The sequence below is a fragment of the Strongylocentrotus purpuratus genome, unplaced genomic scaffold, assembly GCF_000002235.5.
Source record: "Strongylocentrotus purpuratus isolate Spur 01 unplaced genomic scaffold, Spur_5.0 spur5_scaffold_14, whole genome shotgun sequence".
In the NCBI taxonomy this organism is placed as follows: Eukaryota; Metazoa; Echinodermata; class Echinoidea; order Camarodonta; family Strongylocentrotidae; genus Strongylocentrotus; species Strongylocentrotus purpuratus.
Window position 1 is genome coordinate 2,448,836 of NW_022145599.1, and position 24,478 is coordinate 2,473,313.

Below are 24,478 nucleotides of genomic sequence, written 5' to 3' on the forward strand. Positions count from 1 at the left end.
ACCACTTGACCAAGCAACGAGTTTTTTGTCAGTTAACCGATGGTGGCGATAAATACGTAATTATTTGGTCTTGTAAGCACCGTTATTGATTGGTTTCACAGGTTATCCAAGGTTTATGGTAATAATCACGTTACTTACACCGGCTAATCGTCTTATTGTTCTGTCCGTGAATCTCTGGTTATATTCAACTAGTAATTCTGAGGTGTCTTACACACCTCTTTAAAAGGTTTCAAAGTTACCATAAATATCTTGGTTATGATCACGTGGCTCAAGCTGATTACTAATCTAAGCTGTGAAAACGTGATATGTAGGTGTGAAAATTAGTAATTATTAAGTGTTTTAAAACACCTTTTTAAATGGTAGTCAAAGTTGCCATAAGTTCCGCGGTGATGATCTCGTGACTCAAACGGATTATTGATCTAAGCTGGTCATACGTGACTTTTAGGTGTGAAAAATTAGTCATTATTAGGTGTCTTAAAACACCTATTTAAATGGTTTCAAAGTTACCATAACTTTCTTGGTGATGATCACGTAGTTAAAACTGATAGCTGTGAATCCGTGATATTTAGGTGTAAAAAATAAGTAATTATTAGGTGTCTTAAAACACCTATTTAAATGGTAGTCAAAGTTGCCAGCAGTTCCGCGGTGATGATCTCGTGACTCAAACGGAATATTAATCTAAGCAGGGCATACGTGACTTTTAGGTGTGAAAAATTAGTCATTATTAGGTGTCTTAAAACACCTATTTAAATGGAAGTCTAAGTTGCCATAAGTTCCGCGGTGATGATCTCGTGACTCAAACGGATTATTAATCTAAGCTGGGCATACGTGACTTTTAGGTGTGAAAAATTAGTCATGATTAGGTGTCTTAAAACACCTCTTTAAATCGTAGTCAAAGTTGCCAGCAGTTCCGCGGTGATGATCGCGTGACTCAAACGGATTATTAATATAAGCTGGGTATTCCGTGTTTTCCATGTGTGAAAATGAGTTATTCTTGGGTGTCTTGATGGTTTCACAGTTACCATTTAAGTTCCGTGGTGATAATCCCGTGACTGTTGGCATATTTCTATGTTCACCAGTTGATAACTGACGGTTGGCATATTTTCATTGCACCAGTTGATAACTGGAGTGTGCATATTTCCAGTTGCACCAGTTGATGACTGAGCGTTGGCATATTTCGAGTTGACCCAGCTGACACCAATTCATTTGCATATTGAATATGGGGTGCGTGCAGATCTATGTTTTTTAAACAATTTATCTGAATTTACAGCATATTTCTTAATTACTGATGATTCAGTTATATGCAATTCATTTCGAAAATACTACAAATATAAATTACCAGTTATTAGGACATTTCGCTACTTCGTATAAATAGTAAAAACATGAATAAGGGAAACATTAACTGTGAACTAAAATAATTTCAATAAAGTACAAGTATACGATTTTTTTCTCGATTAATTCAACTATGTAAGTCTACTTATTACCAATGCCCTTACATTGGAAATACAGACGTACCAGTATTGAAGTATTGTTGCTGTTCAACTGGTTGGAAGTTTTACCAAATGGTTCTAATGGCTCAGCTAGACCAGTTGAATTATAACTGGCCTGGATCAACTGGATCATTTAGCCCATTTCAATTTCCAGGGTTACCAGTTGGCATTAAAGGGATCATCAACTGGACCAGTTGCAACTAGCTTTCTCTTCTGGGATGTTTGCAGCCCCCCCCCCCCCCCCCACACCCAACCCCCTCTAATCCCAAACTGCTTCCGGCGCGCCTGGACGTAATTATGGAAGATCCAAGACACGATGTTCAGAAACGGGATGAGAACGTCATTATTTTGGTTCATTTATTGTGTAACATTTGCGTAATTATTGGGTTTGACCGCGGGTTACAGTAACATACTTCCTCTTCGACATAAATTTCACGTGAATGTAGAACATGATTCATCTCAAGTCAGCCTCGTAATATTCACGTGAATTAACTTTTATTTTAAACTTATCGACTAGACGAAGGCATTACCTGGTTATAGAGTGAAAGTACCTTCCCTTTCTTGTCTATTATAATAGTAGTAATACTAATAGTAATACTATTCCTAAATTTTAATCGTAGCTTTCACCGTAATTACATAGGCCCATCCATATTTCACATTTCTTTTAGTTCATTTTTTTCATTCTATATGCAAACCGTCATTATGAAGTCTCTCTCTCCCTCTCTCTAATTGCCATATTGTTTGACTTTGGCGATCATGCTGTTCCACAACCCTCGGCTCCTAGCCTTCTGTATTAGTACCACTCCCAGTTCTTTCACTCCTCTCTCTTCCAACAATTTCTGCAGACTGTCCATCCAAAGTATCCTCCTTCTTCCCCTACTCCTTCTTCCCACAATTTTCCCTGTCAAAGCAAGATTCTCTAGGCCTTCTTTACGTGTAATGTGACCCATGAACTTCAACTGCCTAATTAACATCTCACGTATTATTTTCCTTTGCACTCCAGCTCGTGTAAGAACTTCCTCATTACTAATGTCAGTCCAGGGGATTTTCATCATTCTTCTTAGAAATCACATTTCGAAACTTTCCAAATGCTTTTTAGTATCAGAGGCTAAAGTCCATGTTTCACTACCATACATAAGTACTGGGTAGATGTAACAATTCAATACCCTTATTCTGGTCCTCATACACATTGTTCGATTTGTCAGAATTTTGCCATTTTGAAAATGCAGATTTAGCGAGAGCTATCCTTCTCTTGATCTGTCTCGCATCTGGCATCCTCGGTAATCATGCTGCCGAGGTAGTTAAACGAGGAGACTTGTTTAATAGTCTGTTCTTTCAGGCCATAATTATTTCAGTTTTTGTATTTTGCAATAAATGTTTGTTTGTTAGTAGGCCTACAATTTTGTGTAAACATTGTAAAATGTAAACATGTGAAATGTAAAGCAATAAACTAAAATTAAAACTGAATTAATTACGGTACTTTCGTCATAGTAATGCAACGTTAACATATTTGCCTAAACCATGCTCAAACTCATCATCGCTGTTGATAAAATGGTATGCTTCACATGGACTATACATTTATTTAATTGCAACCCTCTATACATGTATCTTCTAATTTCAATTTCAAACAAGGACCTTGTTAGTGGATTTAACTTGTCTTTTATGTAACGCACTTATAAAAAGAGGTTACCATCACTTGGCCGTATCGAACGTCTTCCATCATTGTGTGCCTTGGTATTGCACAAATACAAATAATGGGGCATTAATTATCAAGGAAATTAACGAGGCGCCGTAAAGTCAGTCATAATTAAAATCCAGAGGGCACAAATATAAACTAGACATTAGTGAATCTTCAAGGCAAACACATTCATGTGCATAGCTTAGCAATTCTTCTTGTTCTTCTTCTTGCTCTTCTTTTTATCTCCGTGTTCTTCTTGTTCTTGTTCTTCTTGTTCTTCTAATTGAATTGATGGTCTTTTACCAAAGGTCTTCTGATAGAAGCAGGGTTGTCACGAGTAAATTGTATGCGATTTTCTTTTCCTAACCAGTATCCGCGCACGTTTAAAATATTGTTTAAATTCCTAATTATTATTGATATTGAGGCAGGCGTATCGTACCTTAGAGGAATAATGATCGAGAGTGTAAGTCAGAGCCAGATTACGTAAAGCCCCTCCCCCCCCCCCCCCCCGTTTTATGCATGTAAAAGAGTGTCTGAGTAGTGTAGCATATAGTGAGCATACACATCTTAGCTGTTAGCGAAGTAATGTATGGACTCTTTAAAGGAATAGACTTTGAAAACCCATTTGCCATGTATACTGTACGACCTATTCATGCTAATAATTCTGACCAGGTGCGTACGCAGGGGAGCGGTTTTAGGGGTTGAACCCCCCCCCCTTTAACTTGTTTATGTGTGTGTTTTGGAGGAACCCCCCCCCCCCCCCCTTTGGGTTTTTTTAAATAAACAAATACAAAATAAAAATAAAAATTGTGGTTATGGGTTACCACAAAAACTGACACCCCCCCCCGACGAAACGAAATATTTATCGGCCAATTTTTCAAATGTTTAGACACCCCCCCCCCCAAAAAAAAGTCCTCTTACCCCCCCCCCCCCCGCGAAATTGCGAAATTGTTGGCGTGATCTTCAAATTTTAACCCCCACCCCCCTCGAAAAAATCTCCTGCGTACGCGCCTGATTCTGACTATGTACATTAAACGGACTTGGTAACATTGAAAAGATGAGAGAAAAGGTACTAAGGTAGTGGCTTCAATGATAGATGTACAATTAAAGATAATCTGAAAGTATGAGTGAAAACTGACCATTATTAACGATAAAAATTGGGAAAAACTGATCTGATCGATACCTTAATTCTCTCTCTCTCTCTATATATATATATATATATACTATATTATTACAATTTAATTACAGTTTAGGTGAATGTAAATCGTCACAAAGCAATGAATTGGCTCTATGTACCATTCCAGACATTTAAGTGTTGAAAGATTTTTAAAAGCCTGTCTTTTGTCTCATTTTCATGGAAAAACGGTTGGGAAAATTCAAAAATGGTTGGGAGAATTTACTGTTAATCACTGTGAGAGAGTGTTGCACAGTGACGCCTTTTTTAGAAAACCATTAATATCTTTACACAGTTAAAATTTTTGTGAACAAGTTGTTTAAAAGTTTAAACAACTCTTGATTAACGGGTGACCTGATCTAAGAGTTGTTTAAAATGTTAAGCAACTCGAGTTGTTTAAAGTTTAAACACTTAGTTGATCAACATTTTGAACAACTTGTTTAAAATCACAATTTAAACAACCGGTGTTGTTTAAAGACGGTTGTTTAAAACGGAGCTGTTGTTCAGTGGAGGTTGTTTACACCAACTGGGTTGTTTAAAGAAAGTTGTTTAAAAAGGAGCTGTTGTTCAGTGGGGGTTGTTTACACCAACTGGGTTGTTTAAAGAAAGTTGTTTAAAAAGTAGCTGTTGTTCAGTGGGGGTTGTTTACACCAACTGGGTTGCTTAAAGAAAGTTGTTTAAAATGGAGCTGTTGTTCAGTTGGGGTTGTTTAAACCAACTGGGTTGTTTAAAGAAAGTTGTTTAAAAAGGAGCTGTTGTTCAGTGGGGGTTGTTTACAACAAAAGGGTTGTATAATGGGGTATAATTTGGGTTTGATACTCTGAATAAGTGCACCACTACTTCTGGGTCTCTATATAGGTATATGAAGACTAGGGTAATTCTGCAATTCATGAATTAGCGCCAAAACAGTGCCCATTTTGCATGAGCGCGCATGCACGCACGTATAAACTGCATATATAGGGATGCATGCAATCTCTATGGCAAGGAATTTAGCACACGTTATAACCGAGTGCGCGATCAGTGCCGCACTGCATGACGCGACGATTTTAAGTCTACCTATATTCTGACATTTGCGTACAGATACCGAAAATTTTAACTGAACTTACGCTATAAGTTAAAAACTTCAAATTGGTTAATAGAAAAGTGATTTCAATTAAGCCATTGAATCCCCAGTCACTTAGAAGCGTGTCGGTAGCTTGGTCGGCCATGATGTGTGTTGTGTTGTGGGTTGGAAAGTAATAACTATTAAGCTAAATAAATGTAAGTATAGAGACGAACAAAATGGAGCCTGCAGAAACACGTGTGGTTGCTTTGGTAGTTTAATCCAGACTCAATGTCCATGTGCTTTTACATATGTATCAATCTGTGTAGTCAACAGAAGACCCTTGCATACACTTGCATTGTGTGTATGCATCTAATATGAATAACAATGAGCTGTGCCTTAACAGCTGCACTGCATTTCTAAGTGGCATGTCAATTTCAATTGCATGTTAGTTTCAAGGAACCTGTTTCTAAACATAACAATGTGCGATAAAGCCTTTAGCCAACACGCACTTTACTGGCACGAGACACATGACGTCATATGTAAACAACACTGTCTAAAAGCTCTCGTATAGTAAATATAGCAGTCATTAAATTTTAAACAACGAATGTTTAACAAAATTACTTTTGTTTCGAGCAACATTGTTTACAATTTGATCAACTGTTGTTTAAGATAGTGTACAACTGTAAGTGAACATCACTTTTTTAAACAGCGTTTTTACTGTGTATGGTTTGAGAATTGTTCAGGATTTTTTTGCATGTAAGAGGGTTAGTACAGTAGACGGAAGATAATAAGTAACATTTCATACACAAATTACGCAATCTTTTAATAATCCTTCAACAATATTACCGAGTCACTTTAAAGTAGGGCCCTTACACTCTACGCCATGCTAAGGCGCATCATTACGTTTCAAAACGTTTCAAGAAGAACAAGAAGAAGAAGAGGAAGAAGAACAAGAACAAGTTTCGTCCTCTGTATACTGTTGCTCAGAAACATGGTTTTGAACTTTTGTTTTAAACTTATCGACTGGACGTTGAGTTTAAAATAAATATAAGTTTCTGAGCAACAGTATACAGAGGGCGAAACTCTCTCTTGATCTTGTTGTTCTCTTTGTTGTTGTTGTTGTTGTTGTTTTTGTTGTTGTTGTTGTTGTTGTTGGTGTTGTTGGTCTTCTTCTTCTTCTTCTTCTTCTTTTTCAAACGTTCTTCTGTAATGACGCGTCGTAGCATGGCGTAGCGCGTAAAGAGCCCTCCCTCTTAATGTACATATCCGTTTATGGAAACACTCAAAAAAATATTGAAATCCAGCTTAACAATGTAATGCAAGAAGTAAATGAATGGGTTGGCAGAAACAAGTTGATCCCCAATCCAGAGAAGACTAAAGTCATGCTAATAGGCTCAAGACAAAAATGACATCGATTTTCAAATCTAAAGTTGCATGTTACATTAAAAAGTAAATCTGTTGAATGTGTTGATGAATCTAGGTGTTTAGGTGCAACCATAGACTCTAGCCTTGACTTCAAGATACATACTGAAAAGGTGTCTTTAAAGGTGAAACAAAAGCTAGGTGTACTAAGAAGATTAAAAATGTATTTTTCTACTAAACAATTATCTGATATATATTGGGGGTACATTATACCCCATGTTCTTTACTGTTGTAATGTGTGGTCGCGCAGAAGTGTCGGGAATTTCAATACCTTAAACAAATTACACAAAAGAACTGCCTACATAGTATTAAATAAGTCATGGGATATACCGTCCCTGGATGTATTACAGTCACTATGCTGGCCAACTCTTGATAAGCTGTTCTGGAAAACAATGTGCTGTTTAATGTATAAATGTGTAAATAGAATAACACCCGGAATCGTTCATGACAGATTTATACTCGTCGACGATGTTTCAAAACGAATAACTAGCAACACAGATAAGAAGATGTTGCGATTGCCCAAATGTAAAACAGAATTTTACAGAAAGTCATTCATTTATTCAGGAAGAGAAATTTGGAGTGATCTTCCACATGAACTTAAAGAAGCACAGAGCCTAGCAGTCTTTACGAGGGCTCTAAAAGAAAATCTCACATGATACGGTGTTCTTCTGCATAGTTGATTTTTATCATGATCTTTAATGATTCAGTTTTTATCATGTTACTTGACTCCATTTTACAATGCTTTATCATTTATCATTAATTAACTGTTGTTCTTTTGTGCAATATTATATTCAGTTAATGTATTCCTATGTTTTGGTTTAATTTATTTTCATAGTTGATTTTATCATTATCTATTCAGTTTTTGAAATGTTACTTTACTCCATTACCATACACTGCTGACAATTATCATTAATGAACTGTTGTTCTTTTGTGTAATATTATACTCAGTTAATGTATTTTCATGTTTTTGTTTAACATATTTTCATAGTTGATTTTATCATTATCTATTATGATTCAGCTTTGTCATGTTACTTGACTCCATTATCATACAATGCATACAATTATCATTAATTAACTGTTTTCTGTTGTGTAATCTTATACTCAGTTAATGTATATCCATGTTTTGTTTAACTTATTTTGTAGTTGATTTTTATTATTATCTAAACCATGCATACATTGTGTTACCTGTAAATGTTTAATAATCCGATATTGTACAGTTCTAATTGTAAATTATGTATTTTTCCATGTGCTGTTTTTATAATCAGGGCTCTGTGGAAGACCAGGTTTTTATTTTTTGTATACTGAACAGACTACCCTGAATAAAGAAGTGAAATAAATAAATTAAAAAAAAAAAACCAGAAGTAGTGACATGGATAATTCGTACAGTATACATGACAAATGGGTTTTCAAAGTCTATTTCATTAAGGTCCTTTGAAAAGTCCATGCATTACTTCGCTAACAGCTAAGGTGTGTATGCTCACTATATGCTACATTTAATACTCAGGCACTCTTTTACATGCACTTTCGATCATTATTCCTCTAAGGTACGATACGCCTACCACAATATCAATAATAATTAGGAATTAAAGCAATATTTTACACGTGCGCGGATACTCGTCAGGAAAAGAGAATCACTTATGACTTCCTCCTGACATCCCTGCTTCTAATGAAAGACCTTGGGTATAAGATCATCAATTCAATTAGGGTAATTGGGCATGAATGGAACACAATCTATTATGAATAAAGGCCGATATATATATATTGATGCTAAAAAATAATGAACTAAACTAAACACGATGAAGGCCATCAGTTTGATTAAATTAAGAGAGGCAGGAGTATTGTCGTGTGTTAGATGCAACGGGATTGCTTTAAGAATTAAACAAAAATCTTTTTTTTTTTTTTTTTTTTTTTTTTTTCTTTTTTTTTCTTCTGTTTTTATTGTTATTTTTGAAAAATTAACAGAGTAAAAGCAGTAATATAAAATATAATATCATCTTAAAACTACAAAACAGGCACGCACTCATGCACCCATAAACATACACACACACACACACACACACTCACATACTTTCCCAGAGGGCAAGTTTACATTTCAAAAAGTCAATGAAGATGTTAATGACAACAGAGCTTTGCAAGACTACTCCTAAATTTCAGTTAAACTTGATAGACCATTTCTTAAAATGGACTTGTAACTTATTTTCCTTTTGGGCAATTTTATATTCTATTTTTTGTTTGAACTTTACCATTGAAACAAATGCTTCGAAAATAAGTTCTTTTCCCTGAAACCTACATGAGTAAATATAATATTTTAAACATAAACAGAGAAAATTTATACAAGAGGCGTATTTGTCCCTTGACTGTATCCCAAACAAAAAATTAAATTTTGACAAAGTCAGATTATAACTGTGATCAGTGCCAGTGTTAATCTTATCCACCAATTTTTCCCACAGTGGTACAACTCTCCTACAGTCACAAAACAAGTGATCTAAAGTTTCTGGAAAATCTGAACAAAAATAACAATTAGCAGACTCCTTTCTCCCAATCTTGAACAAAAATGCATTAAAACCAATAGCATTATGGAAAATTTTGAAATAAAAACTCCTTAACTGAGTCTCAATCGTGCAACAAAAGTTACTCGTATGAATAATCGACCAATCCTTCTCTTTGGGTTGATGGCCAAATAGTTCCTCCCATTTACTCTCCCTTTTGGCATTAGTACAACTATATTTCTTCAGCAAAATATTATATGTATACTTAGACATTTTCTTTTGACTTAATAGATCTTTAAAAATTTGATTAAATATATTCTCATCCACATTAAGAGAATTATCAAACCACTCCAAAAATATGCCATTCATGAGGGAGTCATATTTTTTTGGTCTCTAATAGGAATGTCAAACTCAATTACGAGGTCTTCAAATGTTTTGGGATTACCAAAACCATTATGTAATTGAAAAATGGAATGAATACCCCTTTCATACCAAACTGGATAGAAAAAATGTGTTCTATATTGCAATCTTACATTTCTATTCCACCAAATAAAATCTTGTAAATGAAACTGACATAAACCTAGTTCTCTTTTCATCTCTTGCCTATATAAATACCATGTCTTAATAGATGCTGTTAACTGGCAATTTTTAAGTTTTGCCAAAACCGAATCAGGGGCATCTGCCTTAAAAAGGGCAAGATGGTCATCACAAAAGGTAGAAAGAATATATATTTCTATTGTTTTCCAACAACTTTCATATTTATCGTCTAATAGTTTAGCCATCCACAAAACTTTCTGCGCTTGTGCAAAAACTAAAGGATTAATCATCCTTAGACCCCTTCTTCATAATCATTGCATAATATATCTCTCTTAACTCTGTCATTGCCATTGCTCCAAATGAATTTAAAAAGCAAACCATTTAATCTTTTAAAGAAAGAGTTTGGCAGGTCAATACATAATACTGAAAACAAAAATAACATTTGGGGGAGTAAAAGCGACTTTACAACAGCAATTTTGCCCAACAAGGATAGGCTTCTATGCCGCCAACAATTTAAAATCTGTTCTATAATGACAAGTCTGGGAACAAAATTCAGTTCGTAAAGCATTTTTGTGTTCAATGAGAAAACCACTCCTAAAGCCTTAAACGTTTTTGATTTCCAATTCAACCCTAATGCATCTTGTGGAATAACTGTACTGCCTTTCAGCTTTCCTATATGAATTGCATCTGACTTACTTAAATTAATGCGACAACCTAAAAATTTTGCAAACTGAGTCAACGTTTCAAATAAATGTTTAAAGGAAACTGTTTCCCCATTCAAAAAACAAGTTGTGTCATCTGCAAAAAGACTTATCTTCTGTTCAAAGTTGCCAACTGAAATTCCCTTTATCCCCGGATTGTGTCGTACTGAAATAGCCAGAATTTCAATAGCTAGTATAAATAAAAGAGGGGATATTGGGCACCCCTGGAATATTCCTCTTTTAATTGCAACCGGATTGGACATAAAACCATTGTTTAACACACAACTAGTTCTATCATTGTAAAAAGTCCTTATCCATCTTATAAAATTGTCTCCAAAATTAAAATAGTCCAAGACTGAAAATAAATAATCATGTTCTATTCTATCAAACGCTTTCTCAAAATCTAACAAAATAATTGTAGCTGGCTCATTCATATAGTCTGTATATTCAATTAAATCAATTATAACCCGAATATTGGCCCCAATGTTGCGTCCCTTCATAAACCCTTGTTGATCTGTATGTATCAAAGAATTTATACAAGACTTCAAACGGGAGCTCATAACTTTGGCTAATAATTTATAGTCAACATTCAGTAGAGAGATAGGGCGATAATTCTTCACTAACAATGGATCCTTACCCTTTTTTGGAAGAAGCGTGATTATTCCACTTCTTTGAGATTGTGATAAAATTCCTTCTTGAAAGGAATAATTATAAGAGTGGAGTAATAAATCTATGATATCATTGAAAAAGGTTAAATAAAATTCACAAGGAAGGCCATCTAGTCCTGGACTCTTATTTGTTCCCATATTCTTTAAAGTAGTCCAAAGTTCATTTTTGGTTAAAGGTCTGTTTAGAGCAGAAATTGAATCATCTGATAAGGTAGGTATATTCAAAGGGGCGATAAAATCCTTGATAGTGTCCCTATCCTCAAGAGATACCTCTGAAGAGTATAAAGCTTTATAAAACGAATGAATTTCCTGAAGTACTCTTTTAGGATCAGTGATGATTTGCTCATTGTTCGCCTTCAGTTGGCGTATAGTTTTTCTTTCATAGGACCGTTTTTCTAAATTGCAGAAGTATTTAGAGCTTTTTTCTCCGTGTTCAGCCCACTTTAATCTAGACCTTACTATAGAGCCAGCAGTTTCAGTATCCAGAAGTTCATTCAACTGTGCTTCTTCAACTTCTAATTTGCTATATAATTCTTGCAGTTCTCCATTTGAACTATTATCCTTTTTCAATGAACCAATTTTTTCTTTAAGTAAGGATATACTCTTTAGTAAATTATTCTTAGTCAAATTCTTTTCTTTTTTCTTTCTACTGCAATACTCCATACAATGACCAGCCATTGTGCATTTGAATGCATCCCAAATAATATGTGGATTTAGATCACATTCAGCATGAAATTCCTTAAATTCCTTAATTTTGTCATTAATGAAATTGCAAAATTCTGAATGTTTCAAATGTGCAGTGTTCAGTTTCCAGTATCCCTTGCCCCGAGGTGAATCATTTAGTGACAGTGCTAGTGTTACCATACAATGATCAGAACAAATACCAGTCACAATTTTAGATTTCTTTACGCAATTCAACAAATCACTAGAAATAAAAATATAGTCTAACCTGGAGGAAACAAATGGAATTTTCTGATGGCGTGTAAAAATCTTATCATGAGTATGATCTCTTCTCCATACATCTACAAGACTTAGTTCTTCTACATACATATTAAAAGCAATTTTGGCACGAGCATTAGAGTGGGTTGCATTAGAACCCTCATAATCTAAAGGGCCTACCGCAATATTCAAATCTCCTGCTAAAATAACATGAGAGTTACCTATTTCATCTAACTTAGCAAAAGCATTAACAAAAAAATCTGGTGAGTCTTTGTTAGGACCATATAAGTTGACAAGAATAAAGTGTACATCATTAACATTAACATGGAGGATAATATATCTTCCCTCAGGATCCAGGTGAAAAGATAAGACTGATATTTTCAAAGAAGCTTTAAACAAAATAGCCACACCTCGGCTATTGGAACAATAGCTGCCAAAAACTGCCTCCCCTCCCCACTGAGTACGCCACAGCTTCTCATCATCTATCCTAGAGTGGGTTTCCTGAAGAAAGATTATATCATACCCACATTCTCTTAAAAAATTAAAAACTTTCTTTCTTTTAAAATTGTCATGCAGACCTCTGCAGTTAAAAGTATTAATCTGTAACAACAGTAAAAACCTAGAGTAGCAACAGTGAGTTGACAAAACAAGTAATATCCTAAAAATGTACACAATTTGATTCATGATAAAGGACCCCTGGGAAAAGGGCACACACCACACACTCAGTGAAAAAAGCATACGCACAAACACCCACCAAAAACAAAACAAACTGGAAAGGCAGCCAACGGTATGAGGCAAGAATGAGAAAACCTTAGAGCCTCATAATTAATCATAATGAACCAGTACCAACAAGGATAAGAACAATAAAAACTATTATCCCCAATGGTGAATCGTGGGTAACCAAAAACAAGGCACCTCCAGGGCACCCCGAGAATTCCTAAAAAAGTTTAAGTGAACAAAATATGTTTAAAAAGACCGACATCACTAAACTAATCTGGTGTCCAGCAAGTTAAAACGCGTTAAGTTCAAGGCATGTTATCTTGTAAAATATAAAAGTTTTCTGTGAAAGTCAGACGGTTTGTACGAGACAGCCACTATGATAATCACAGTGTTTTTATGGTGTACTACAGTTGCAATTCAAACACCTGGCTTGTGAACCTTCAGCTGGTGATCTTGGACAAACTTAATTGTCGCAGGGTATACAAAGAATGCTCGCTTTCCTTGTTGCTGCAACATCTTTAACTCAGGCAGGAGAGCTTTACGGCGAGCCTGAACGCGATGACTGAAATCCTCTGCAACAAACAACTTTGATCTCTCTTTGTACTTGAACCCCTCCTTGAACGCAGCAACACATGCCTTCCGGACCCTCACTCGATCTTGAAACGAACTGAAGCAAACATGAATTGGACGATCCTTCGGCTTGTACTGGCTGCCATTCTGGGGATGTCCACGAGATGATGGTGGACCTGGCGGCGTGCGGTGAGCCCTCTCGATCTGAACATGCTCAAGATTCTTGTCAATAGAGGCCAAAAAAGATGAAATCAACTCACTGCATCCACTGGCAGAATCAGGCTCCTCACCTTCAGGGAAGTTGAAAAAGATTAGATTGTTTCTTCGAGATCTATTCTCAAGGTCGTCAATCTTATCAAAAGCTGCAGCCAATTCCTTTTCCAGATGTTGGAACTTTTCTTCACAAGCAGCTTCATGAAAATCCAGTCTCTTATGCAGGTCATCAAACTTTGAATCCAAACGCCTTTCATATTCTATGAACCAAACAGGGGCTGCAGCGGCCGCGTCACTCACCCGGGAGCTGCCGGGGCCGGCTGGCGGAGACATGGCGTTGGATCGCTGACAATCAACGGGCAACTTTCTTTGCTTTTTCTCGATCGATCCACCGTTTTTGGACGGGGAGTTTAATCTCTTGTCCGGCATTAGGAAACACTAAATCAAAGAGCAGTAAAATCAGAGCTGAAAAGGCCTTCAAAAGTCCTGTTGGATCAAAACTTTGCTAAAGAGAGGCTCGTGTGTTATTTTCTAGAAAGGCGCCATCTTCCGTGTCATTAAACAAAAATCTTTGTTCACAACTTTCCTTCTGTCTATTTTTTCCAAACTTATTGATGTTTGCTTTTCAATTAGGATAGAATAATAGGCTTTGGAGAGAGATAAGAAGAATGGTTCTAGGACACTTACCCCGTGGACATCCTCCCTCCGGATAACCACCCCCAGTCAGCTACCCCCTAGGACAACCATCCTCTAGGACGACTACTCCCCGGGACAACTACCCCAGACAACTAACCCCTACGACAACCATCCTCTAGGATACCTACCCCCGGACAACTTTCCTAGGGGGTAGTTGTCCGGGTGGTTGTTGTCCGGGGTAGTTATCCTAGGGGGTTGTTGTCTAGGGGGTAGTTATCCGTGGGTAGTTGTCCTAGGGGTAGTTGTCCTTGGGGGCAGTTGTCCTAGGGGTGGTTGTCCTTGGGGGTAGTTGTCCTAGGGGTAGTTGTCCTTGGGGGCAGTTGTCCTAGGGGTAGTTGTCCTTGGGGGTAGTTGTCCTAGGGGTAGTTGTCCTTGGGGGCAGTTGTCCTAGGGGTAGTTGTCCGGGTACGAAGAAGAATAGTTCGAACGATATACTATATGCATGTATGTATTATTGGGATAGATTATAATTATAATAAATACGTTAGTCACCATAATGATCAGAATAATTCCAAACAAAATCCCGCCTCCGAGATAGATCGTCATGTCTCAAATACTTTATACGTAGCCATTTCTCATCTGACCATCCATTTCTGACCTTGTACTTAGCATTTCACTTTGTCCTTCTTCATATTTTATCGTCGTCATTTTTAACGATGATCGAATATAAAAGGAATAGTGCCTTGGTGATCCTTGATGTTCTTTAGCACTCTGAAAATGGAGTTTGTTCCTAGCAAATATGACTAACGATCAAAAATGGTAAACCCTTTTTTTAATCATATCTGCCATCTACTTAAATTACTCTCTTAGAGATGACATGATTGAAAGACTTTAGAAAGGTCAATACAAAGCAATTTCGATAACCTTCTGCATCTGTCACTTTTTGAAATGTCATTTCAAGGTTTTCCTTGTGAATATTTCAATGAAACGTAACCGGAACATGATCTCAATAGGCAATACTATAGGATGGGAATTTCCCTGGAGTTGCTTTTTCGAAGTTTTTGTTATTTCGTTCGATAAACGAAGGTTAATCTACGAGACCATACCAAACCAAGCAGATGTTCTCCAAAGCTGCAATCTGTACTTGTACATATTAGCTTTGACGGTCATACTCACAGACACTTCTGTTTTTGTTTTATGTTTTTAAATTTACATGTACCTGTACTTATTATTTTTTTTTTCATTAATAATTTTTGCAGAATTGGAGGACAACCATTGCCGAGTAGCGGGAAACTGGACAGCACCATGGTGTTACGTAATAAACAAGAATGGAGAAGTAACCCCTGGCTATTGCCAGATACAACCATGTGCAGGTAAGTTGTAATACTGAGGTTCGAGGTAAGTTTTAAAGATTGATTTTTAGACCAGTAACTCATGACAATCGCATTTTATTTAACATTGTGACATTGACGCTTATCACACAACATTTTTACCAGAGGAGAGAGAGAAAAAAAGAGTAAGATAGAGAGAGAGAGAGAGAGAGAGAGAGAGAGAGTAAGAAAGAAAGAGAAACATACAAATATAGAGAGAGCAAGAGAGAGAGTAAAAGAGGGAAAGAGATAGAGAATAATAAGATAGAGTGAGAAAGAAAGAGAAAGAGACAGACAGACATAGAGAGAGAGAGATATTAAGAGAAAGAGTAAGATAGATATAGAGATAGAGAGAGAGAGAGAGAAGAAGAAAAAGTTTTGTTGAAACTATACTCTTAAAACTCTTATAATCATAATGATGAGTAAACATGATACTCCACACATATTATATAGCAGGTACTTAATGACCCCTTTTAATGAGTATACCAGGTCAATGATTAATCATGACTTGGGTATCCGAACAAGATAATACCCGTATAAATATATAACGAAACTCGATACCACAAGCTAAAGCGCTGTCTATGAACAAAACCTGAACGTGCCCATGGTTGACCTACGAATAACTATTTAAACTGTATAAAAGTTGCTCTACGTTAAAAATGTGTTTTCTTTGGTTTCTAAAGTGACGCTAACTCTGTAGCATTTTACAATTTAAGTTTCAACATACAGGTAGATGAATATCGTTAGACTTGAAACACACCTTGTTGCATAATAAAAGAATATCTATCTTTACTTCTTCAATATTCATTTGAAAGTGTCATTGTGATCACTTATCGTATAGGAGAATGCACAATATTCGCGGAGGTCTTAACTCGACCATAAACATGATAAAGCCCTTCTCTCCGTTAGAGGGATAGTTGAGTTCTGTTTTCAGATCGCAAATGCCTTCAAAGTGCATGGTTATTGCTCTTATTCTTATCAATGACATTAATTATAGTGCCCTTTTAGAACCTAAAATTGCCATGAAGGTAATTTGAGACCCCAAAATGTGTGCAATTAGCCAATACGATCATACCAATTCAGCTCCACTTTCCAAAAAACATGGTGACCGTTAATTAATTATTTAATTAAAAATAACAATACATGAGCCAGCTAATTGCGGGTAATATGAGCAACACGATTATCCAATACGATCATACCAATTCAGCTCCACTTTCCAAAAAACATGGTGACCGTTAATTAATTATTTAATTAAAAATAACAATACATGAGCCAGCTAATTGCGGGTAATATGAGCAATACGAAAATGCCAACAAAAAAGCCAACATCGACATTGGCTGAAATACAAGGTAAAAGGGCGTTATTTCGAGTTTTTCAACGGTTTTTTCCACATTTTTAAAAATATCTAATATTTGTGGTGGTACACAAATATTAGAAATCGTAATATTTCAGCCGTCTCTGAACCGATTTTGATCAAACAAAGATGATTTTGTCATTTAAATATTATGTTCTTTCAAATTTGACACTCAGTTTTTCAGTATTTTTTTTTGTTTTAAATGATATTTTATTTCCTTCCTCATAATTTCACATAACAAGAAATTCACATAACAAGAAATTATCAAGATAAGCAATATAAAACAAGATCTTTGATACAAGACATTTCATAAGTTACATCAATCAATGAACATAGAGGAAAAAAAAGGGGAAAAAAAAAAAAAAGTCTTGCATGTAACAGTGTATAATCAAAATAACAGTAGAGGAAGGTTTAAGAGGAAGATATTTTTTGTTTTAAATGATATTTTATTTCCTTCCTCATAATTTCACATAACAAGAAATTCACATAACAAGAAATTATCAAGATAAGCAATATAAAACAAGATCTTTGATACAAGACACTTCATGAGTTACATCAATCAATGAACATAGAAAGAAAAAAAAATAATTCTTGCATGTAACAGTGTATAATCAAAATAACAGTAGGGGAAGGTTTAAAGTGTAGATTTTTTTGTTTTAAATGATATTTTATTTCCTTCCTCATAATTTCACATAACAAGAAATTCACATAACAAGAAATTATCAAGATAAGCAATATAAAACAAGATCTTTGATACAAGACATTTCATAAGTTACATCAATCAATGAACATAGAGAAGAAAAAAAAGGGGAAAAAAAAGTCTTGCATGTAACAGTGTATAACAAAATAACAGTAGAGGAAGGTTCAGTATCTCACACAAAAATTATTTTGTGTTGCGCCCTCTGCAACAGAACTCAACTATCCCTTTAAGCGGTTACGCGTTCGGCGATCCATCATTATTAAATCTGGTAATAACAGCTATCTATACCTGGGTTGGGAACGGTTAATGCAAAATGATAACTCTCCAAATTAATACTGGGACGAGATTTCAACTAGGGGGCGGTATTGCGAAGGAGAGGAGTAAGCGATTAGAGAAATACATGAGGGGCAGGGGAGAACTATTTACATCCTGTGGTTTTAACCTGTGCATCGAACCAACCATCCTTTTTTTCGGGGAGGGTGCTGAAAAAGAAAAACGATTGAGGCTACTTGAGCCCTTCCTATTTACCATGGTGCTAACGAGTGGAATTTGGAAGTTTCCTCTTTTTGGTTAAATACTTCTTTTACAAAGGCATCATTATTGCAAGGCCTGGATGTTATCTAGTACTAAAGCTGATGTAATACGTCTTTATAACTTATGTCTTCTTTATCTTCTCCAACTTCCAGTCCACGCTGGCTGCGTTAATGGTCCTGGTGAAGATTACCGTGGCTATGGAAAACACACCGAGTCGGGCTATCTTTGTCTGAATTGGGACAACGCGACAGATACCACCTTGTATCCTCAGTCAGGTAGAAAAGCGAATAAAATTAACAGCCTCTCAAGGATTATTAATATTATTATTATTATCCTAGATATGATTGTTTATATATCCGTTCATTTGTTTGGATGCAGTCTTCGAAGACATCTGATATTTCCTACACCACAATAGGCTCACTCTCTTTCTTTCAGGTAAGAATATCGTCATAAATATCAGAAATAAATAAATGAACTAAATAAAGTCACCTTGTTGCTAATTGGGCTTTTTTTTTTCTTGTTTTTTTTTTTTTTTTTTTACATGGAACTAGGGTTGGATAAGAATTTTTGCCGCAACCCCGACGGACGTGATAGGCCATGGTGTTATTATCAGAGTCCAGAGAGCAGCGAAATCCTGTCAGATTTCTGTCAGATAGACGAGTGTAAGTACATGTCGTTTGTTATCCGGTCAATGAGGACTTTTAGATTTACACGACGAGAACGTGGACCTCTACCCGTGACATCCTTTTAAAGCAATGTGACGTCCTAATAAGGAACTGCCGGGCACTGCCAGTACCTTAAAAGGACGTCACATTGCCTTAAAATGATGTCACACGTAGAGGTCCACGGTCTCGTCGTGCAAATCTAAAGTCCATATTGAAAGAACCTCATATGCCAGAGTTTAATATATTTATACCGGATATGTGCATTATCGATAGACGTGTGTGCGTGTTGTTGTAGTTCTTGTTATTTGGTGTTATCGGCGTTTCATTCTTTTTAAGAATATTTACGCCTTTCATTTTTTTTTTCTTTTTTCGTTTACTATTTGTAAATTTGTACTGGTTTTACTGTGTCTACTTATCCATTGTCTCTTTGATCGCTTCCTGCCATTCCATGTCTAAGTGGCATGACGGACTTTCATTAAGAAATAAGCTGCAGGATTTTGTTTCATACTGCTGCCGTCATGTAGAAGCCTATCAAAGGATATGTATATAAGCATTTTGTATGCAAGTTTAAAATGGTATTTTTTTTTGTAATGAAGGGCCTGACCTTGTTTCCATTAATGTGCGTGGTAAAGAAATAGGCCTTGCAAAGAAAGTTGAATATCATATTTCGACTATGTTAATACCACTTAATATGATCGAAATTGTGAAGCCTGTCAGTATACCGTATCCATAGTTTTCTTTGTTCCCCAGACAGTATGAATTATTTTTTAACTTGATGAAGTATATAGAAGAATTTTGTAAAACTTGAATATGTAGAGATATTTATTTCCACTGAAGTAGATCTTTGTATCTTTGTAGAATATTGTATAAGTATTGAAATGAATTATTAATGACGAAGCAGAATAATTGTATGATATTTCAGAATTTTTCTAGGCATGAGGGTATCGGAAGCGGTCTGTGAGAGCTATAGATGATGCTTTGTCTGCATCGGGTTCAAGCCTACCTTCAAAAAAGATCTTCTTAACGCAACAATATCAGTTTCTTTGCTCAACAGACGTTTAACTAACGCTCATTTCAAGGGTCCTTGCAATGTTGCAGATCTATTCTAAATTATCTCAAGTCATAAAGTTTTCGTTGATTGCAATAATTTTGCAGGTACGACTGACGCGCTCTCAAACTTTCACCAGACGATATTCACGCGTTTCATATCTTACGATGATCGCGTCATTGAAGACGCCAATATGACGTCAGAGGAGTGCGCCCTCCAGTGCCTCCAAGAGGAATCGTTCTCGTGTCTTTCTTTCAAATTTCGGGATGTGCATACTTACAACGATCGGAAATGTACCTTATCATCCCAGAGCGTATATACTCTAGACCTAGCCAGAACTTTGACCAACCCTGACCTTTATTCGCTGGATAATGACATGTTCACGCGAATAGATAAAAGTAAGTTATACCAAGGAGTCCTTGGTTAATCATGTATTCCTTTTAATTTACACTAGAGATAGAGAACTAAAATTGAGCCACAGATATGCATTTATGAAGAAATACAGAACGGGAGGGAGGGGGTGCATCCCATGTCTGCTTTATGAAAATAAGAATTTATTGAAAGGCTTTACTTATACCGATGTAGTATTGAAAAGTGTTTAAGAATAAAAGAGAACAATTTCTCTTTCGCCATGTCCAATATCTGCCTGTGTATGCGCATGGTTATCACTGTGTTTACTTGTCCCTTGTTACTTGTCACTCTATCTGCTAATCCATGTCATCTTTCAACCCCTTTTTATGCAGTTCCAAATTCGTTATGTCTCCCTTTTCTCATTAACAGTATGTGATGCTTTCATACCAGACTACGCGCAGCTTAAAGTCGGTAAGTAAACTCATTATATGTAGTTTTAATATAATATATCAAGTTCTTCTGATTTTGAATAGGCAAAATTGAATTCCCTCGATCCGGCTTACTGTTGCTTGGCGTACAAAGTGGTTTTCTCTTTCACTCGTAATGTTCACTGGACAGGTGTTTGTGAAGTAGTTTAATTATGACCTGAAGTCATTTGTGTAATCATTAATTTTGAAATTTTGAAAATGGTAAATAAAAGAATATGAATCTGAGTCTGGGGCTAAGCTGCCTAGATGTACATGTTGTATTTAAAAGGAAATCTTTGATCTGTAATGCATTTCCCATGTTTTTAGCCACGAGAGGTAGGAACATTTGCATGTCATTCAAACCTTGTTTTAGCCTTTACCAATCTTTGTTTGAGCCGTGCAAGTCAAATATCTTTATTTATTGACAGGGCATGTTCTGTTTTGTGTGTAACACGCACCCAAGAATAAGAAAGGAACTTTCCAATGCCGATGCAACTTTAATGAACGAAAATGACTGGGTAAAATCCATTTTGTTCTTGTTTAAACCAAAATACATAAATAGACAGGAAGTAATATCTAAAGAACGTGATATATCATGGATTGATTGTCCGTCGCCTCTAGATACCTTGCTGAATAATGGATGAATCGATGTAAGATAGATAGATATAGGGTAGAGAGAGAGAGAGAGAGAGAGAGAGAGAGAGGGGTGAATGGAAATCAGCACTGCTAGCTAGCTTCACCTCGTTGTAGAGAACACATCATGTTGATCGAAGAAATGCGGAGGTACTCGCAGCTCAATCAGTTACGAAGAAGAAGAAGAGTTCAGACTTCACTCCAATGACTTCATGTGAAGTTAGCCTTGTTGCTTTACATTCATCCTCTCTCTCTCTCTCTCTTTTAACCCTCTATCTATCTTTTTTTTTTAGTGCATTTCTATAGAATATGATATATCATGGATTGGTAACCCTTTAAGATTTGGATTTTCGGTACCTTCTGACGAAACTACATTGATAATTCTTTTGATAATTCTTTTTTGATAATTCTTTTGATAAACCACCATAATTTTCTTTTGTCCGGAGCAGATTGTCCGTTGCCTCTAGATACCTTGCTGCATAATGGAAGAATTAATGCAAGCTTCTCTGCATCCAGTTATATGGATGGTTACGAACCAGATCAAACCGGTCTGGAAAGCACCGAATCCTGGATTCCAATTAATAACACGAATGGAGAATGGTGGCAGGTATTGATGAAAATCAGTTGTAAAGTGTACTGTTATTACAAATCTATCATTCCAACGACGTGGCATTATGTTTGGGGGGGGGGGAGGGATGATACGCATTTAACCAATATCCAAAAGTATGGTACGATAAACCAGGCTAAAATTTAAGAAAACATATATAGAAGACGAATATTGTTGAGTTATTTGCAAATACTTGTAAATTATTACATCACTAGTATCATTATCGTTATCTATATTAGCTGTACTCGTAGTATAATCATTTTGTTGGTTTGGTTGTTCATCTTTCTTCCCAATGATTGCACATCCAAAACGATTACATAACCAAATCATGATAGCTTGATTTCCATTTTAAATCAATTCAGTTTGGATTGTTATCGATTGTATTCTAGGTGTGTTACAGCGAGCGTGTCCTAATCACTGGTCTCGTTACCCGTGGCAACAAGGAGATGATGGATGGAGAGGGATGCTGGGTTAACTCATTTAAAGTGGACTACAGCTTAGATGGGGAGTACTGGTGGAATTATTTAGATTACCAAGATGACCCACGTCAACCTATTGTGAGTCAGTCTTCGTTAATCCAGTTTCTTACAATGGGACCGGCAGAAGGATTTGAAGAGATGGACACTTTCATGCAATCAAACTATTCGTTTGAGAATTTTTTCATTATCATTTCGCTGTCATGACGTTATTGGCAAAGGAGATAAAGCAATACTTTAGGATTTGCAATAATTGTGAATTTATCAAATATGAATTACTAATAACGATAAGTTTTATAAGATATACATGCAGCACGCGACCCATGTCAACCTATATTAAGTCAGTCTTCGTTATTTCAGTTTCTTACAATGGGACTGGCATAAGGATTTGAAGAGATGGACAATATCTAGCAATCAAACTATTCGTTTGAGCATTTTTTTCATTATCAATTCGCTGTCATGACGTTGTTGGCAAAGGAGATAACGCAATAATTAAGGATTTGCAATAATTGTGAATTTATCAAATATGAATTTATCATAATGATAAGTTTTACAAAGTATACATGCAGCACGCACCTCAAACAAGAATCGTGAGCCTGTGACTATTTCCTCCATTAAATGGATCTGAACAAATAGACTCATGATCTCTAATTGTAACCCAGAAAATCATATTTTACCACATTGTCCCTTAGCTAAATACAGAGCCTTTTAGCATTATCAGTATCGAGTAAAGTCGTTTCATATTTGTAGAACTTATATATTCCTAACATGTAGTTTTTAAGCTTCTACCAACCTTATAATTATATTCCTGTTTAAACACTGTACATGAAATTAACTATAATTTGTTTTGTCACAATCAGAGATCCTGCGATGTATTCCTCATAAGGATGATGCGGTATCACAAAGTTCAATTAATTGAGAACTGATATATGGCTTTATTTGAACCCAAGAAATATAAAGTATCATTAGTTTATCAAACTATCACTCATCTCATTCCTAATTTCCCCCATTCCTCAATCATTGTCTTCATTTTTCTTTGTCATCTTCTACATTTTTCATCCTCCTTTTTCTTTCTATTTCTAATGATTTTCATTTCAGGAATTTTTCGCCAACGCGGAAGCCACCTGCAACACGACGATCTTCCTCCCTACACCTACCCGAGTGAGTTGTCTACGAATACTACCCGAGACCTGGCGAAACAAGATATGTCTCTCTGTCGGGATCATCGGCTGTCTAGACAATGGTACGGGTATCTAATGAACTAGAGAGAGAGAGAGAGAGAGAGAGAGGGGGAGAGAGAGAGTGTGTGTGTGTGTGTGAGAGAGAGAGGGAGAGAGAGAGAGATAGATAGAGGAGAAAAAGAGGAGAAAAGAGGGGGAAGGAGGGAGGGAGGGAGTAAGAGAGCGGGAGAGACAGAGGGGGAAGATTGGAGAGAGAGAGAGAGAGAGAGAGGGGGGTAGGAGGGAGTTAAGAGAGTTAGAGAGAGAGAGAGAGAGAGAGAAAGAGAGAGAGAGGGGGGGGGGTGATAAAAAGGGACCAAGAAAGTATTCAAGGGAAATGAGAATGAGAATAAAATTGGTCTAAACCAGGAATGGTGGTCATGCAGATTCATGTTCACGCCAGGAGGGGAAGGGCGTTTAATTAAATGTTTCTTATTTTTTAATTCTGATTTTGCCGTGTCTCCATACGACGTAAGTTTGTTCAATATTCAAAAGCGTGAGACTGAGAGTAATGCCTTGGTCACATTTGCTCTACGGCTAGGATACGGCGGCCGTACGCCCCCGAAATTGAAAGATACTTGCGGCGGCCGCAGATGGCCTCAGGGTCACCCTATAGGGCGTATCCCTATCTTTACATGCCGTACGGGTCGCCGTGTGATTATAACGCGGAGTTAAATTGTTTTCATTTCTAGGTTCGCCGTAGCGATAAGACACGCCCTAGCCATGCCGTAGAGCGGTTCCACGGCGACCGTACGTCGGGCGTACGGTAGC

At 36.4% G+C, this 24,478-nt stretch overlaps 1 protein-coding gene across 6 annotated transcripts in view; it reads left to right on the plus strand.

Annotated features, from left to right (window-relative positions):
- LOC762725 overlaps positions 1 to 24,478 on the plus strand; it is a 74,786-nt gene that overhangs the window by 8,817 nt on the left and 41,491 nt on the right. For all 6 annotated transcript variants that reach the window (XM_030983963.1, XM_030983965.1, XM_030983964.1 and 3 more), the window contains exons 3-10: positions 15,542 to 15,655; positions 18,393 to 18,515; positions 18,792 to 18,902; positions 20,061 to 20,351; positions 20,734 to 20,775; positions 21,854 to 22,011; positions 22,401 to 22,568; positions 23,586 to 23,730. In XM_030983963.1, the coding sequence (XP_030839823.1) occupies positions 15,542 to 15,655; positions 18,393 to 18,515; positions 18,792 to 18,902; positions 20,061 to 20,351; positions 20,734 to 20,775; positions 21,854 to 22,011; positions 22,401 to 22,568; positions 23,586 to 23,730 (1,152 nt within the window). The remainder of the gene's footprint in view (positions 1 to 15,541; positions 15,656 to 18,392; positions 18,516 to 18,791; positions 18,903 to 20,060; positions 20,352 to 20,733; positions 20,776 to 21,853; positions 22,012 to 22,400; positions 22,569 to 23,585; positions 23,731 to 24,478) is intronic.